The 18939-nt window shown below is 43.7% G+C and overlaps 1 protein-coding gene across 1 annotated transcript; it reads left to right on the plus strand.

Annotated features, from left to right (window-relative positions):
- The first annotated feature begins 473 nt into the window (after positions 1 to 473).
- XAF1 (XIAP associated factor 1) lies at positions 474 to 12474 on the plus strand. Its single transcript, XM_049787168.1, has 7 exons — positions 474 to 514; positions 2572 to 2707; positions 3734 to 3926; positions 5144 to 5229; positions 8651 to 8989; positions 12128 to 12200; positions 12353 to 12474. Exons 1-7 carry the CDS (start codon positions 480 to 482, stop codon positions 12379 to 12381), a joined length of 891 nt encoding a protein of 296 aa, XP_049643125.1. The 5' UTR covers positions 474 to 479; the 3' UTR covers positions 12382 to 12474.
- Positions 12475 to 18939: the final 6465 nt, after the last annotated feature.

Genomic DNA, 18939 nt, shown 5'->3' on the forward strand with positions numbered 1-18939 from the left:
CATCCTGGAGCAAAGCCCCCCACCCCCCACACCACACACACACACACACACACACACACACACACACACACACACACACACACACACACACACAAACACGTTCAGAGTTCCTCTAAAACACACTTCCTGTACAAACTGTACAAACTATAGGAAGTTCAGGAAATGCAGCCCAGGCGCCAGGAGTAGCCCTCAGGCTCCACAAGGCCAGCATAAGCAGGGAGGGCTGTAGGGTGGCTGGCCTCTGGCTCCCCCACCTAGACATAGATTTAGCTGGTAACAGCAGCACTGGCTCACTGTCCAGAAGGGTCAAGGGCAAGTGAGGCCGGCCATGTCCCTAGCAGCTTTACTGCCCCACCACAGGAACCTGGGCAACCCAGCTGGCAATTCTGAAACTCCTCCCTCAGAGCAGTGGGTTGGGTTGCAAGAATACTTTCAGTTTTGTTTCTCTGTGAAAACGAAACACAACAGGAAAACTAGCCATGGATGGAGGAGATTTCCAAGTGTGCAGGAACTGGTAAGGCTTTGCTTTCTGCAGTGGTTGTCTGGGCCTGTCTGTCTGAGGGAGTAGACAGGCCAGGACTGTTTCTAAGGTGAGGGGAAAGGGTCAGATTCTTGTCTGGGAGGAAAAGATTTCTGGGTGAGAGGAAACTGCCTACATAACTGCTCATACTCTGAGATATTTAGGCCCAAGTTAAATCACCAAGTTAACCATCCTTTCTGGGATATTCCTATGTGTCAGACCTACTCAGTCCCCACACCAGAAAGACCCTGGCTGACTAGTCTGTCTCAAATCATTCTCACTCTTGCCTGGAGAGGGAGCTGTGGGAGTGGGGTGGGGATGGGGTATAAGTGGAGAAGAGGACAGCGCAGAAGGATCAGGCCACACTTCTAATTTAGGGGATACAACCTTTGATAGGGCCTCTCCTAACTTGTTCTCTATAAGGGAAAAGGGAGCCAAGAAGATCCTTCACTCCTGTGAACTGAGCTCGAGTTGGGCTTTCTGGCTCTCTAGTGTCTCAGGAAGAGCTTGGGGGTGGCAGCCAGGTCAGACCCATGGGTAAGAAAAAAGGGAACAAGTGACTGCTTTGGTGCCACACACCCTCCCTGTGCTGGAGCTGAGTGTATTTACGACCAGAGGAGTGAGCCTTGGGCCACTATCCTGGGTTATATTCCCACTGCCTACCCCAAAGTAACAGCTCCCCGCATCCTTCTCCCCAGGGGCCTGGACAGACACTATGGTTTAGTGAAAGAAGCTCGGGCCCTGGTGGTGAGGAAGGTTAAAGCAATGCAGGCCCCCCCCAAAAAAACAAAAAACAAAACAAAACAAAAATAAAAACGGGGCCGGAGAGATAGCATGGAGGTAAGGTGTTTGCCTTTCATGCAGAAGGTTGGTGGTTCGAATTCCAGCATCCCATATGGTCCCCTGAGCCTGCCAGGAGTGATTTCTGAGCCTTGAGCCAGGAGCAACCCCTGAGTGCTGCCTGGTCTGACCAAAAAATAAAAATAAAGCAATGCAGGCCACCTGGAACTTGAACAAGTTCTCAGTCTTTGGGCTTTCCCTGAAGTGCCTTTTGGGTTTCCCAGGTGATCCAGGGGACAGGAATGTGTAGAATGCACTGCCTTTTAGGAAACAGAGTACATGGCCAGACAGGCTTCCCCTCTGTGAGCCATGCAGGGCTTCAGTTGAAAAGAAAAACAATATTTGGAGAAACTTGATATTTGTTTGCTTATGTTAAGAAAAAAATTTATGAGGGCTGGAGCAATAGTACAATAGGGGCTAGGATGTTTGCCTTGCATCTGACAGACCAGGTTTGATCACTGGCATCTTATATGGTCCCCCGAGCACTGCCAGGAGTGATTGCTGAGCACAGAGCCAGCAGTAGCCCCTGAGCACTGTTAGGTATAGTACCCCCAAACACCCCCAAATACAAAAACAACAAAATGAAACAAAAAATACTCCTCAATAAGACAAAATAAACAAAAATACAGTTTACTATGGCACAGACAATATTAATGCATTTGTGGTACTTTTAGAAAGCATGTTATTGATATGCCTCAGGAGATTCTTGTGAAATAAATAGCACTCAGGCACATGGAACACTAACCCCAACAATTCCTTGCTAGAGCTGATCCTGATGAGGGTTGATGGAGATCAGATGTCAGGTTTGGGAGACCACCAGATACCAGCTATTGTGCTTCTAATTTGGGGTGAGGCCTCCAAGATGATGTCCAGGGAGGCCCCTCCTAGAGACCCTGGGCTGGCAGTTCAGTGAGAGGTACAGTATATGACGGGTGCTGCTCAGGCACTACGGTGCAAGGGGTTACCTGAGACACCTTGGCAGTGATCAGAGCCTACAGCTTTCCTCTGATGCTCAGGGAACCATTTGGTGTTGAGGATCAAGCCTGAGTCAGCACATACAAGGGCATACCTTAACCCCTTTATACCTCTCTGGATGGGAACATTTTATTTTTAGAGCCTGAGGCTTCAAACTATTTCATCAAGTTGCCCCATGTATGAACATGCTCCATGTTTTCTACTATAAAATAAGCCCATTTTCTTTTTTCCTGCAGCAAAAAAAGCGTCGCCTCCGCCAACCTGATCCTCCACGAGGCCCACTGCCTGAGGTTCCTGGTCCACAGTCCAGAAAGCAAGGAACCCCAGTCCCAGGAGAAGTTGGAAGCACACCTCAAGAGTGAGCACCAGCAGGTGAGGTGACTCAGGAAGGTAATGGACACAGTGCCCCAAGCCCCTCAGTCTGACCCACAATGCAACTTACTGGGCTGCAGTGGGGACCCTTGGCCCTCACTTTCATGGCTGCCTCCATTATCTGTGAATGAAACTGTAAATTGAGTTTAGTTCCTTACACTTACCAGTTTCCTCCATTTCCCAATCTTTTTCCTACAAGCTCAGGGGTTCCAGCAAGGCAAGGGTAGGAGGGACCTGTTTCAGGAAATACTGGACTTACTTGTAAGATTTGTGATGAGAAGGCCCAGATAGGTAGGCCTACACAAAGCAGTCAAAGTAAGCATTAATCCAAAGCTGACTCCTCTTTCTTGTCTTTGTGTCCATTCTTTATGGGACCCCTTACCTATCTTTCTGGGAATCCTCAGGCTCAGACATCCATTTCAACTCAGTGGATCCCACAAACACTTCCTGCTCATTGAGCTGGCCACTGCCACAGGGAGCTGGAAGTCCCCATCCTCAATGCTCCCCTCCAGGAGTCAAGACAGTAAGTGGGGGAAAAGGACTCGGGGTTCAGGTCGAGGCACTTCATCAGCTCCAGGGGCTGATTGTCACCTGGTTCCTTTACTGTTCTGAGGCCAACATGGGTGAAGAGGGAGGTGAGGAAGTCAACTTACTTAAAACCTGGCCAGGTCAAGATAGCACAGTAATTAGGGTGTTTGCCTTGCAAGCTGCCAACCCTAGTCTGGTTCCTGATATCTTATATGGCCGCCTGAGCCCTGTAGGAGAGATTCCTGAGTGCAGAGCCAGGAGTAACCCCTGAGCACTACCAGCTGTGGCCCCCAAAACAAAAATAAAATAAAGTAATAAAATAAAGCAAAGCTCAGCTTCCCTCTTCTCCCAGAAAGTCATGGGAAACAATAGTCAGCCCTCTCTAGGGTCAGAGCCTCCTCCTGTGCCCAGCTGCTTGTCAGAAGAATTACTGTGGTTGTAATAAGACAGTGGCCCTTCTGGTTGCTGACCATGTCTGTCTCACCTGCTTTCATGCAGACCACAGAACTCCAAGAGCATGTTGCGTGTCAGTTCGGTGAGCTTGCTGTGAGCTCGTGCAAGGTGGAAACCCATGAGCACCACCATGGCAAACAGATGGAACAATGTATGGGGTGCGGCTGGAGCATCCCACTCCAGGGCTTGGCCCACCACCACAAAGTGTGTCAGAGTGAATGGTCTCTGTTTAAGAAAGGTGAGTAGCCCCAGCAGGGAAGTGAAAGAGAAGCTTTGGGAGGGGGCTATTGAATTCGATGCAAGGAAGGATCCTGAGGATGTGAAGGAGGCTGGGGAGAGGGGTGAAGCATGGCTCAGTCATTAAGCTCATTATTCTATTTCTAGTCCAGTTATCATGATGCCTCTCGTGTGTCTTCTGTGCTTTTTAAAAACTAGCCTGAGGATGGGTTACCTGAGTTCGATCCCCAGGGTCATATATGGTCACCTGAGCCCTTCCAGGATTGATCTGTGAGCACAGAACCAGATCTATGGATACCCAGGTTTATAGGGTACAAGGAGCCAGCCCACACATGTGTATGTATGCACGCAGGCATATGCGTGTGCACATACATGTATAGGCAAAAAAAATCTCCGAAGAAAGCTACTTTAATCTCCTCTATCATATTCTCAGTCTGGCAGAGATACAATTATCTCATTCTTTCATACAGGTGAAACAAGAACTTGTTGAAGTAGAAATAAGATTGGTGACCAGAGTTTAAACACCAATTCAGAGCCTTGTCCACCATCCTATGGACGCTGACTTTTAGCCTCTATGTTGGCTTCCTGGTAGCCCTTCATGGTGTCAGAATTTGTTTGCCTCTTAATAAGAGGTATTTACAGAAGACACAGGTTGCCCTTCTGTTGATTGTAGTTTCAATAATGTGGTTACCTGTGATAAAGGCTAAAACCCTTTGATCAGTAAATACTTCTTGTAAACAACCTACCCAAATCCAAAAGGGAAAACTGGAACATTAAGGGCATGTACATTTCCTTTAATTTTAGCACAGTTGTGATTCAACACAACCCACATCACTTCATCAACATAATATAATTTCAATGAAGCAACACAACACAGATTTCACATACTTAACAATATGGACAAATTTCCTTACTTGGATCACTGAGCCAGGAATTTGATGAATGAAATCAATTTAACAGGATCAATCTACAGTTTCTTTTATTGCCTTAGAAACCAGTCTTGCTCCAGGCCTTGTCTCTGTCAGGATCAAAGCTGCCTGTGTAGCTCTGAAGGAAAGAATACAGGTGACTGGACTGAGAATTGTGAGGGTAAGATAGGCAGAGTTAGGCAAACCCTGGACTATATCACATCTATAGGGCATGCACACAGATGTGGAAAAGTGGGGCAGCTGATTATCAAGATCAATTATTTAAACTGTTGTTTTTGTGCTTCTTTAGGGAACAAAGGTTCAGTTTCTAAAAAGAAAATCCACTGCCATCATTGCAATCAACTGATACTCGCAAATGACTATTCCCAGCATATGGTGAGTAGGAAATGGTCATTTTCTTTTTACTTCTCCCAATTTTTATTATAACACTATGATTTACCAAGTCATTTCAGGCATTAACTGTTCAAACACCAATGCCATTACCAATGTAATCTTCCCTTCACTAGTGTTCCCAATTTTTCACTCACCACCGTAGTCTGCCTTCATACAGGTACAAACATATTACTTGTTACAACACAAAAGTAAGTGGAATTATCAAAATCTAGATCAACAGGGTCAATTTTTTTATTTTTATCTTTTGGTATTTGGGTCACATCCGGTAGTGCTCAGGGTTTACTCCTGGCTCTGCGCTCAGAAATCACCCCTGACAGGCACAGGGGACCATATGGAATGCCAGGATTCAAACCCGTCTGTCCTGGACCGGCTGCATGCAAGGCAAATGTCCTACCACTATGCTATCTCTCTGGCCCCATCAACAGGGTCAATTTGAAATGATTTTATATCTCTCCATGGTGGTATTAAAGTCAATGTCTGTGGATTTACTAAGCTGTAGTTGGTGCTAGTTGAGCCTTCTGTATTACTGTTTAGGTTCACTGAGTTTGGTAGAATCCTATGTATCTTTACTATTAGATTTCCTGTGATACTATTGGGCTGACACTATTATAAAATATTGAGGTGTTCAGGATCTATAGATCTAAAACAACTTTGGTAACTCGACAATTTGCTAAGGTTAAATCAGAGCAGGGCCATTTCTGTCAGAAGGCATAGAGTGTCATGTTGGGCTGCAGTAGTTCACAGAAAGGAGAATCTGCCTTGTCTTTTCTGAGAATGCCACAAAGGTATCAGCCCAGATCAAGCAACCTGGAAAGAGTTGGTGGACATTATTTTCTTTTGGAGTTTGGAGGAGGAGCCAGGCCAATTTTTTTCTGCCAAGATGGTGGCTATGGGCAGGGGCTGCTGGGTTTTCTTGTGATCACCCCAATTTCCTCATGAAAAGAAAGAGCCAGAGTTTTCAGTTCTGTTGTGCAATCTCACCTGAAAGGATTTAGTTGCTTGTGTATTTGATTTCAATCAGAGCTGGGTCGTTTTGTCAGAGTGTAGGGAGTGGCATTGGGCTGTTTTATTTAATGCAGAAAAGGAAATCTACCCTGCCCCCTGCCTTGTGCTGCCTTCCTGAAAATGCCATAGATATATCAGCTTTACTAGGCTACCTGAAGAGTCAGAAGCCATCATCAGAATTGGCCATTTTCGGGGCCGGAGAGATAGCATAGAGGTAAGGCGTTTGCCTTTCATGCAGAAGGACGGTGGTTTGAATCCCGGCATCCCATATAGTCCCCCATGCCTGCCAGGGGCGATTTCTGAGCGTAGAGCCAGGAGGAACTCCTGAGTGCTGCTGGGTGTGACCCAAAAACAAAAAACAAAACAAAACAAAACAAAAGAATTGGCCATTTTCTTTTTTTTTTTTTTTTTTTTTTGGTTTTTTGGGCCACACCCGGTAACGCTCAGGGGTTACTCCTGGCTATGCGCTCAGAAGTCGCTCCTGGCTTGGGGGGCCATATGGGACGCCGGGGGATCGAACCGCGGTCCGTCTCCTAGGCTAGCGCAGGTAAGGCAGGCACCTTACCTCCAGCGCCACCGCCCGGCCCGAATTGGCCATTTTCTAATGATGCCAGTATAGTACATATTCCAAAGAAATGTGATGTGAAAGGTAAATTCTGGGCCCATTTTACACCATGTGGCTATTTATTTATTTTCCCTTTATTCAGAAAGGGATGTTAATAAATAGTTGGAGACTGACCTATCATAATTGTTTTCCATTTGTACCAGACTTTCTAGGAGCCCAATTTCCCCTTTACCTGCCATCACTCCAGCTATAGCATATTAGGGTTCAGAATCTAAGGACAAGACCACTCAATTGGAGTAAAGCAAAATAAAACTTTATTCCATTAGCCACAAGCCCCATACTGACTGGTCTCCTCTGGGAGAAAACCCCTTCCAAAGTTACAAGTCAAATTGTATAGGGAGTGGATATAAGGTGGTTCTAGCTTCTGATAATCTTTAAAATGATTGGCTGTTGTCTAGGGTACCTTCCTACCACTTCGTGTCCTTTCCAGATAGGCTACCTGGTATGGCCAGGAAAAAACTTAGGCTTGAGGAAGAGAAATCTAAGAGGTTTAGAATATGTGGTCTTTTCAAACTGGCATCCCTCCTTGTTCAGAACCCAGGACTCCACCTTCCCTCCTCTTCTTATGGACCTGAGTCAAATCCTTGACTCTCTTTGAGGGACCCTGTGCCCTTCTCTGCTTATGAGCACATTACTGGGACATTAGTACAAGTATCTTTTTTTTTTTTTTTTTTTTTTTTTTTTTTTTGATTTTTGGGTCACACCCAGCAGCGCTCAGGGGTAACTCCTGGCTCTATGCTCAGAAACCGCCCCTGGCAGGCACAGGGGACCATATGGGATGCCGGGATTCGAACCGATGACCTTCTGCATGAAAGGTAAACACCTTACCTCCATGCTATCTCTCCAGCCCCAATACAAGTATCTTAACTGCACCTATGACTGCCTGAATAGAGCAGATGATCACACAACTTTTTATTTTATTTTATTTTATTGTTTGTTTTTTGGGGGCCACACTCAGTGGCTCTGGGCTCAGAAATCACTCCTGACTCAGGGGAGCTTATGGGATGCTGAGGATTGAACTGTATCTGTTCTGGGTCAATGCAAATGCCCTACCACTCTGGCCCTTGGCTAATATCAATCTAAACCCAAAATACAACAGTGACCTGAGTTTATAGTTTTCTAAGCATAAATCTCCCATGTTCATCACAACCACACTTTGGAGCAAAAGACCCTTTCCATTTTTCTTTTCTGATTAGTTAATTATTTTCTTTTAGTTTTGGGTTAGCCTCCAAGTTCCAATCTATGTGTAGGGAAAGGAGAATCTTGTTTTCAATTTTTCTCCTTATTTTTTTTTTTTTTTTTTTTGGTTTTTGGGCCACACCCGGTAACGCTCAGGGGTTACTCCTGGCTATGCGCTCAGAAGTCGCTCCTGGCTTGGGGGACCATATGGGACGCCGGGGGATCGAACCGCGGTCCGTCTCCTAGGCTAGCGCAGGTAAGGCAGGCACCTTACCTCCAGCGCCACCGCCCGGCCCCCTTTTCTCCTTATTTTAATAACATTTTTTCCTCATGCAAGCCCCTAATAGTAGGATTGACCCCCCCATCTCCATCTAAAACCTCAGCTGATAGGATTAACAAGCTGAATATTATTCCTTTGTCTTTAAACTTTCTTGCCAAGTCAGCTTTAAAACTAGATGAATGTTTAGAATTTTTATCCATAATTTCTAAGTATATGCATTATTTCTAAGTATATTAAAGTATTCAAGTTGTCTCACTATATTGTTCAGAATGCTAAACTCATTTTTTAATTTAATGTATTACTCGCAATTGCAGAACAAATGCCATGCAGTTACAGAGTCTATGGAATCCTTTCCAGTTGGAATATCAAGAATTCCCACTCCGTTTCTTCCAGATCAGACTGCTAAAGACTACCCTTCCACGGCAGAGAAAGATGTCCGTCCAAAGACCAAAAATAGCAAGAAATCTCCTTCTCTTTTTGAAAATTCAACAAAGAAAACTCCAAGAGGCAGAGATCAGGCTAATGATATTCCTCTGAAATCTAACCACAATCCCAAGCTCTCCTCGTCTGTAGATGAGGCTGCTTATAACATTATGAGGAGTTGTTCTCAATGTGGCATCCTACTTCCTCTTCCGATCTTAAGTCAACATCAGGTACTAACTGCTTCTCTTCTCTTCTCTTCAGGCTGTGAACCATCTAGATTGTATAAGAAATCCAAGACCAACAGAACATTCATAAGATAAACACGTTTCTCCTACTTCTTCTGTGAGCCCAAATGCACTTTTTAATTAATATTTTCATTTAAACATCTTAATTATGAATATGATTGTAATTGGATTTCAATCATGTAAAGAGCACCCCCCCCTTCACCAATGCAACATTCCCACCACCAATGTCCCAAATCTTCCTCCTCCCCACCTCCACCTCCACCTGTACTCTATACAGGCTTTCTACCCCTCATTCATTCGCATTGTTATGATAGTTCTCAGTGTAGTTATTACTCTAACTGCACTTATCACTCTTTGTAGTGAGCTTCATGTCATGAGTTGGACCTCCCAGCCCTCCTGTCTTTTGTCTCTGAGAATTATTGCAAAACTGTCTTTCATTTTTTTTTAAAGACCATAGATGAGTGAGACTATTCTGCATCTATCTCTCTCCCTCTGACTTATTTCATTCAGCATAATAGATTCCATGTACATCCATGTATAGGAAAATTTCATGACTTCATCTCTTCTTACCTTGTGTGTTTGCATGGTCTATGAGACTGTACCTCTTCTGAAAAGGAGCCAGATCTTTCTTCTCTGTGTCTCCAGCTCATAGCTCATTGACTGGCACACAGAAAAACACTCCAAAATAATTGAGCAATGAATGAAGTAGAGGGTATGAAGTCCAATACTCTCTCAGTATAGAAAAATCAGTGGAGAGGTCCAGAAATTAGGATCATTATCAAGATCCTAAATTCATTGAAACTAGCCTTAGAATTTCAGGGTTTGTAGCCATTTTCCTCTATTATAATAATAATAGCAACAATATTTTAATAATAATATCATATAATATATATTATAATAAGAATATTTTAATAATAAACCATTGCATTAAAGGTAGTTAACTACCATTACAAAGCTATAAAATTTTCAAATTGAAAATCTTCATAATAAATTATAAGAAGCTATTTTGCTTCTATTTTACAGATGAGGAAACTAAACATATAATTTTCGTATGTAATCATGGGGTTATATCATTACAGAATAGGATATGATACAGTCTAAGCTGAGATCATCGTGTATAAATTGTGTGTATAAATAATTCCAAAGTACGTGCTCTTAAGTTCCAGTCTGATACCTCACTTTACAGACAGCCAGGAGAGATAACACAAGGATAGATGCACAAGACCCAGTTCAATCCCTAGTACCACAAGGCTCCTCAAGTACAGGCAGCTACGACCCTGGTGGCACTGTAGGCATCCATTACTAGAGGCCCCTGGAGCAGAATCATACCCTGAAGCCCTAATATTGAATCATCTGTCCTGGTTGGCCAAGTATCACCAGAATGACCCCTAAGTCCTTCGATCACTACTTGGGTGACATCCTGTCACTATATTTTTCTTTTTCTTTTTTTTCCGATGCTTTTCAAAACACATAAGTCTCATATTTTGTTGTAACCAGTTGACAAAATACCATTCAAAAGTAAATAAAGGCAAAACTAACACATTGCTTCTGTCCTAGCCCACTCAATGCTTGCATGTGCCAGTGTTAACAGCCTGGTGAATGTCCTTTCATATTTTTTGAACCAAATGAGCAAAAAAGGGTTGCTTTGTTTTGTTTACCCTACATATTTTACTATGCCTATCTATTCTGCCTTTGCCTTTTGGGCTGGTATATGATGAATACCTTTTTTTTTTTTTTTTACCAAAAAAGGCCTTACTTGTTTTATTTTCTAATTTGTTTGGGCATCTCTACCTACACATACTAAATTTACAAAAATGGCTGAACTCCAAGTTTGCTGGTAGTAGTTACTTCTGCCTCCCCTTACTTCCCACAGTTTTCTTCCCTTGTTTTTTTACACTTTCCTCCCCTTATTTAATTGGGTTGTCAGATTTAGCAAAGTATATAAATGACTTGAGATAAAATAATTCAAAAGTTGCCTAGGACATACTTATACCAAAAAATTTTTTTTTGTTTCTCTGAAATTAACTGTGCATCCTGTATCTTGTCTGACAACCCTTTTAAATATTTTTATAAACTTGGAGTTCAATTTTACACTATTTTGCATCTTATTGTTATAATTTCAGCAATACTCAAGGAAATCCCTCTATATCACACACTTGTTTGATGTAAAGAGATGTCCTTGAATATTGGATTTTGGGGTCATACTCCGCTGTACTCAGAGCTTATTAATGGCTCTGTGTGTAGAAATTACTCCTGGTGTGCTTTGGAGCCCATATGAAGTGCTGGAATTATAGCACTCTACCTGCTATAACTATTGTTCTGGCCCATATATATATTTTTTCAGTTTCCTCCCTTCCTTTTTGTTGTGATTATTGTTATTGTTGTTGTTGTTGTTGTTGTGTCAATAGCCAGGTTTTCATACAGGCTGGACTGTATTGCTTACACATTTTCAGCTGTGGTACTCATTGGGGATCTCACAACATGTTGTAGTAATCATCAAGGTTTGCTCCACTTTAATTTTGGTGCTTCAAACATGTTCACAGGAGATTGCTCTTTCAATTGAGACATAGGAGCAATGGTTGTGATGTTCACCAGTGATCTCCACAGTATACACACACGTGCTCACTGAGAATTGCATTTCCTGGACATAGTACTAACACCAGTGAGGCTGCCTTTCTGTGATGCTCATGCATACCTGGATGTAGTATAGTAAGAAATGTTAGCATATCTCAGCAGAGCTGCCAGAATTGACCTCAACACATACAGCACACCAGAGATTTGAACTCATATTCATATAGCTTACAAGTACTCTTAAGTCATTGTCCTTTCAGTTTGGTTTTATAATAGCTACCAAATAATCTAGTCTTCTCTAATCTGTCCATCCACTCCCTCAGGATGCCAGGCATCTGGGCCCCTAACTAAACACTGTTCCCAACTCTTAGCCCTTCCTTGCCTCCTACTCTTCCTCCCTCCCTCATCACCAGTAGGCTTGTCCCCCTTGCTATATCATTTTTAGTTCAAGGTTTAGATCAGACAACTAGAAAGGACATATCCCAGAAACAGCCCAGAAATTGGCACTTCCTGCCATAAACACTTTAACAACTTTGTTTTATATTTCTTTAGGAAAAATGCCAATGGTTAACTTCATTAAAAGAAAAGCAAGTGAGAGATTCCAGCTATATTTGGCAAAGAAAAGGTATTACAAATAGAGATTTCTTTTTGTATAGGCTTCTTTTTGCTGTATTCTTACTTGTGGAAAGAGATAGGTTTTATTGGTTGTTTTTTTTTTTTTCCTTACGAAAGTAAAGCTATGGATTTTAACCATTTTTTAACTTCCCTTGAATACAGAGACTGATTTGTTCCAGAGTTACAAATAATGAATAGAAAACCTGTCTCCAGGAACTTTGCCTGACAGTCCTGCCCAAGCCTCTGTGTCTTGTCACCTGAATGACTGAGGAGCACAACTTTGTCTCAGAGCAATAAAAAGCCATTTCTTGGAATGGAACTTTCTCCTTATTCCCTTTCCTTTTATGTATGGGGTTCTAGGACAAGGATGGCAGAGTGAGGCAGTGGAAAGGGAAAAAGTAGTAGAATGGTAGAAGGGACAAAAACAACTGAAGATGGTCAAGGACCCAGAGAAACAGAAATTCGGCCCGTGAAGACTATCAACACAGGGAACAGATAGAGAAATAACTACATTGAGAACTATCATAACAACGTGAATGAATGAGGGAAGTAGAAAGCCTGTCTCGAGTACAGGTAGGGGTGGGGTGAGATGGAGGGAGATTTGGGACATTGGTGGTGGGAATGTTGCACTGGTGAAGGGGGGGTGTTCTTTACATGACTGAAACCCAACTACAATCATATTTGTAATCGAGGTGTTTAAATAAAGATATTAATTTAAAAAAATAAAAAGAAACGCCTCAAAAAGCAAGCTACCTTTCAGCAAGCACAACACTTCAAATTCGTTTCTGCAGGGTCTTTAGAGGGATGGGCGTGCCTGATCGCTAAGGAGGAGAGGGCAAAGAAAGTTAGATGTGCCTGCGCCTTAGGATCCAGAAAGGTGGGAAGATACTCAAGCTTTGTCTTTGGGGTCTTAAGGGAGGAGGGTGGGAGGGGTGAGAGTATTTTGGCGTCAAAGGCGAAGGGAAAGCTGAGCCTGAGAGAACCGACTTGGCAAGAGCACAAGCGCCGAGCCGGGGCAAGGCCAAGAATGGACTAAGGGGACCTGAGTTCCAGATTCGGGGTAGCACCTGGATGCTTCGTGCGGGGTGGCAGCGAGCATCCTCACCCGAGCGCACTAAGGTTCACTCACGCTCTCGCACCGTCCAGGGCACCCTCGCTGGGCAGGGCCCCCATCCATAGACCCGGCCAGCTCAGCTTTGAGCCTACGACACGCCGTGAAAATGTCCCGACTCCCGGGTAAGTGGGGGCGAGGCGCGTCACAAACGGGTCCCCGGTTTGGCATTTAGCGGGGCGCTATCCCGGGAGGCGGCGGCTAATGTCCGAGCGGAGGCGGCGGTGCAGGCGCACTCGCGGTCGCTGCAGCCCGACGAGGGCTCAGCCCGAGGGGTGCTGCCCCCAGTTGGGCCCAGCCCGAGTGAGCTGGGCACCGAGAGTGGCAAGCAGGTGGGCGCGGGACAGGATGCTCGATGGGGTCGGGTGGCCGGGTGGCCAGTCCCTGCGCGTAAAGGTGGGCTCCTCTAGGGAGTGTCTAGCTGGAGCGCCGCAGTCACCTCCCCTTCGCTGGCTGCTGGTCTTGGTCGGGTTCCCCACCTAACCCCCGGTAGACGGCTATGATGAGCAGAGCAAGTCGCTTTGGGAGCCTCGAGTACGTTTCTGTCTGTTCATTTCTTAGCCACACCCGGCGATGTTCAGGGGTTATTCCTGGCCCCGCTCTCACTCCTGGCGGTGCTCAGGCGACCAAATGGGATGCCGAGGATCTTAGCCAGGTCAGGTTGGCAGCTTGCAAGGTAAGCGCACTAGCCGCTGTACTACTTACTGCCCTGGCCCCCAGGAAGTCCCAAGGAACTATGGGTTTATTCCCAGCCCACTTACCACCCTCCTCATTTTTATTGGGGTTGACTCTCTTGTTGCTAGTTTTATTTGTTTGTTTGGGGGGAGGGTGGGGATCACACCCAGTGCACTCAAGGTTACTCCTGGCTCAGCTCAGAAATCACTCCCAGTGGGGCACAGGAGACCATCTGGGATTCTCAAATGAAACCCAACCCATGTAAGGCAAGCACCCTGCTCGCTTTACAATCACTCTGGCATTGGTAATACTTTAACTTTTCAACTCCTTGTGCCCCATTGTGACATTGGCAGAAGTACCTTGGAAGTTATTCACTGACAGCAGCAAAGCTTTTGTATAGCATTTATCTTGGGCAAAGCACTGTTCTGGCCCTTTTACATTGGGTCAGCTCACTGAACCTCTCCCAAACTAGGAGAAAGTTATAATAGAATGGTCACCTCTATTCACAGAGAAGGCTGATATGCAAAGAAATTAACGCATCTAAGGTCACATGGAACTATTGACCAGGAAAAAAAAAAAAAAAACCTGATCAAAAATGGGAACTGGCAAAGATAGAAGTTGGTGAGGTGTGTGTGTAGGGACCTTCCCTACACAATGGCTACAGGTCTTTGTAGAAACATACAGATGTTTATATTGAAAGGAATAACAGAATGTGTTTATTGTTAATATAATAAAAGCACATAGTAATAATATATACTTTGTAGTATCTGCATAGGGAATATTTTTCATGAAAGGCAATGTTTTCTGAATCCTTCCCCACCTAGTAATCCATTGTATACTATAATTTCACTAACCATGTTCCTGTCTCAAGTAGTAAGAGAAAGTTTGGAAGGAGAAAATCTGGATATGGAGGAGTCACTTGGGTTGCTCCTTATATTATCTAGGAGTGGTCTATTGTTGCAAGTCAGCCCCTGAAAAGGTTGACTGATGGAGAAATGGAGGATGAGGTCTTTCCCCTCCAGCTCGGAGCACGTGTCTGCCCCCCCTCCAGCCCAGCCGATGGTTCTGAGGTGAAACGGCGGGTAAACAGCTCGCAGAGTCAGGCTTGTGGAAATATTAGCTTTATTCAGTGGACAAGACTGAAGTCCAAAGTCTCAGCCTTAGTTCCAGCCACCAGCCTCTCGCCTTCCACAGACCCTTGTTTTTATCCCTCAGAATCAGATACCACCCAATGGTGAGATCAGATACCACCCAATGGTGGAAGCAGAATCAGGTACCACCCTAGGGTAGGGCACAATCACCAATCAGGGTAGGGTCAGTAACATAATAATCCCATAAAATATTTATGTACACAACAGTCTATGCAAATCCCAAGTAGTTTTGAAAAAAGGAGATAGCTATAGGCAGGAGCTAAATTTCTCTCCAGACAATGATGGCTTGGTGAGAAAAAAGCCTTTGGATAAGATCCCAAGAGACACACATGCACATATAGAGGTGCATGCATATACATATACTCATACATACCAGATGCACTTTGGACATCCTGAAATAGTTGTTGGGAAAACAATGGAGTTAAAGGGGAGTAAATGAGTAAGTAAAGCTAACAGATCTTATCACAGAAAACTGACTGACAGATAAGATGAACATGTTCTGCTTTTAGACTCAACCTATTAGCTGTGAAGGTAGAGAAACATACTGTATAAAGAGTCGGGAAGTTCAGCTTCTCATTTAAAACTGTAGAACAATCTGTGTGGCCACTGGAAAGCCCCTCACTTGTCTATTCTATCTGTTTCTATCCTGTAGAAATAAATCATCATGTCTCTTCTAGCTTTGAGGTTCTACGTATGAGTTGTGATAAATAATCTTGGTTTTGGTTAAGTAGCCAATAAAAGCTTTATGGAATAGTAGGATTTAACCCTTGAAGAATAAAGTTTAGTGAAGAGTTTAGTTTAGTAAGAGTTTTGAGATGGGAAACACAAATGAGTTGAAAGTCTGACCATAGGGTAATATATTGAGTGGTCCTTAGCCCAGCATTTCTAGGGACTTGTTCGCCTGGATAGTAAAATCAAAACACTTCAAGGGGCAGATAGCTGGCTTCCAGTGCCTTGATCCTGGAGGCCAGCTCTTCCCAGGTATGGGGTTAGGGGACACCCCATGCCAGATGGCATTCTCCCTAGCTTGGGGGTGCTGGGAGGCTTGGCAGGCCTCCAGCCGTTCCCCTATTTCCACCTCTACTCCAGGCCTTTCTGGTTGCCGACCCAGGTGGACTCTATTGTGGTCCTCAGGCTTCCTCCTTTCTCTCCCGACACTAAGGGGGGGGTGCACATGGGGTGGATGGCGGGCCGATGCAGCACTGGTGTATGTCAGGACATTCACTGGTATTTTTTTTCTTCACATTGGTCTCCATTTAAAAAACTGTGCGGGGGCATACCTTATATATTTAAAATATAAATGGGAGGATTGACTCTCAGTTTGGGAAGAGACCAGTTCGGGTGGGGGTACCATATATTTTCAAAATAAAAATGAGAGGATGGACTCTCAGGCTACTTGTTTACTCTCAGCGGCCTCTTGGCCTCTTCCTTCTTTCATTGTGTAACTGTGGTTGCTACCATATTAAGTTTCTGATTAGTTCCCATGAACGGTGACAATTGAGTCCATTGTCTTAAGTTACATTGTTTATTTTCCTCACTTTTTATCTTTTCTCCTCTTTGTGAACTGTTCAGTAAGGTATTTTGGTGAAAGAGTCCCTTTCTATCTTTCCTTCCCTTTGTTATTTATTAAATAAGGAAGTTTGTAGAAGTGTCCCCCCATTTTACATTTATATAAGAACCAAGTCAATTGAATTGTTGGACTTGTTCTAGCATCCCCATAGGCATCAATCTCGCTGTGAACTGTTCAATAAGGAATTTTGGTGAAAGAGTCCCTCAGTTTAATGCTTATGTTTGAACCAGGTCACTGGGATTGTTGGATTTGTTCTTTCAGCCCCCTTATGCGCTGATGACGTCAGGTGGCATTATTTCTTGTTTGCACGGGCACATTAAAATGGAAAATACTATACATACAAATAAATTCTTATCTAATAGAGATAGGAACACATAAATCTTGTGGTGCAATGGAACCTTACAAACCCTGAACATTGACATGATGACCTGGCACAGGCCTCAGAGATTTGAGCATTTTCCAGTCACCCCTGAACCAGGGAAGCCATCTATGAAACATCCAAGTTGTTTATGACATCACCTGGAAGCAATCCTCTACCAGGGAAGACACTACTGCTGCTCTGACATAGATTTACTCAAAAGAGTCTTCCCTTAACACTCAGAAGATTTAAACAACAACAACGACCTGCGTACTGGACAGGTCTTTCTGCATTGCCCATTAATTGCGAGTTGAAATTAGACTCCACTCCGCACCATCCTGACTTCAATGTAGGATATACAGATTCCAGGACCTTCAATACAGAAACTTGAGATTAACAACAGAGACTGTGAAAAATATAACAGTATGGGCACTACAGACAATGACCGGGATTGGACAAACTAGTTTGCCTGGAGCCTAGAAATAGTCATGTCAGGAATCTTCAGGGGTAGGGTCTCCTTGTACTTAGGTCAAAGTTTTTCCTTTCCATGACCCCCATACTTTGGTGGGCCCATGCAAACAATAATTGCCACACTAACATTGTTTTTACAGTGCTCCTTTGACTCCAAACCTTTAAGAAACCACTAGTAAAAATATCTGGAACTGCAAAAAAAAAAAAGGTTTACATTATTGTTAACATATATGCTTTTAGTTACACTAGCATTCTGGGAGATAAAGGAGGGAGATAAGGGATATATGCTTTGGAACAGGGATGAAGGGAGGACAACACTGCTGGTGGAAAGGCCCTCATTTATTGTCACTGTGTACCTTAAATATCACTGTGTAAGATTTGTAATTCACTTTGGCCACAATAAAAATAAAAAAAGAAAAAGAAAAGAAATAAACCACTTCAAAAGCCTCTTCAGAAACTTCCAGTTCCTTCCAATACTCTTCAACATTTACCATGTTGTGTCCTCCAAAGAAGTCACAAACCCATTCCTAGTTCCCTAGTTCCAGAAACCTAAACTTGTTCTATCTAGTCCATCTTACTTCCACTCTCCTCCAACATCCTTTCTCAAGACTTGCCACTTCTGGAAACATGACCTTCCCACATTTTACTTCAGGACACATGACCTTCACCTTCTTTGGTTCCCTAGGTGAGACTTTGGCTTAGTTTTTCTTCATTGTTTTGAGAACACACAGCCATGAGCTCAAGGCAGATAGTGATTTTCATCCAGAAAAGGGCTGTGGCTCAGTCAGAACTTCATCTTAGTGGCTTTTATTACATCTTCACAGGCTTTGATCTGGAGCCTCTCAATAGTCCATCACTCCATGCCCCTTTCAAGTTCAACTCCTAACTAGTTTAGTTCTGTGAATGTAAATACATCAAGTCTGTTCTATGGCTTTTTGTATATCATTCCCTCTGTTGGAATGTGTGGTTCCTGCACTGGCACTCCTGGGTCAACCTACTCTCCTGCAAACCCAGCTCAGATATCACCTCCTCTGAGTAGCCCTATCAACTCGCTCCTTATCCTGACATAATTAACTACTCACTATTTGCACTGTCCTGCAACATAAAAATGCTTGCATCCTGTATCCTACCTTATGGTAGTTAAGACTGGTCAGTGTCTGGAATAGATCCCAGATGGATTAAGAATTCTTCCAGGTGTGATTATATGACCATATGGTGAAAAAAGATCATTACACCATCTGGTCAGTACCTCAAAAAGGATCACTGTGTAAGGTCATGCAATGGGCTTAATTTCCATTTAACAGTTAATGACTTTTCCTTTTGACTTCCCACAGAAAACAAGTGATCACTTTTCCATCTTCTTTTTTGGAATCCCTGCCTACCTCATAACTATACAGAACATCCAGGACCCTG

The sequence above is a fragment of the Suncus etruscus genome, chromosome 1 (assembly GCF_024139225.1).
Source record: "Suncus etruscus isolate mSunEtr1 chromosome 1, mSunEtr1.pri.cur, whole genome shotgun sequence".
NCBI classification, from domain to species: Eukaryota; Metazoa; Chordata; class Mammalia; order Eulipotyphla; family Soricidae; genus Suncus; species Suncus etruscus.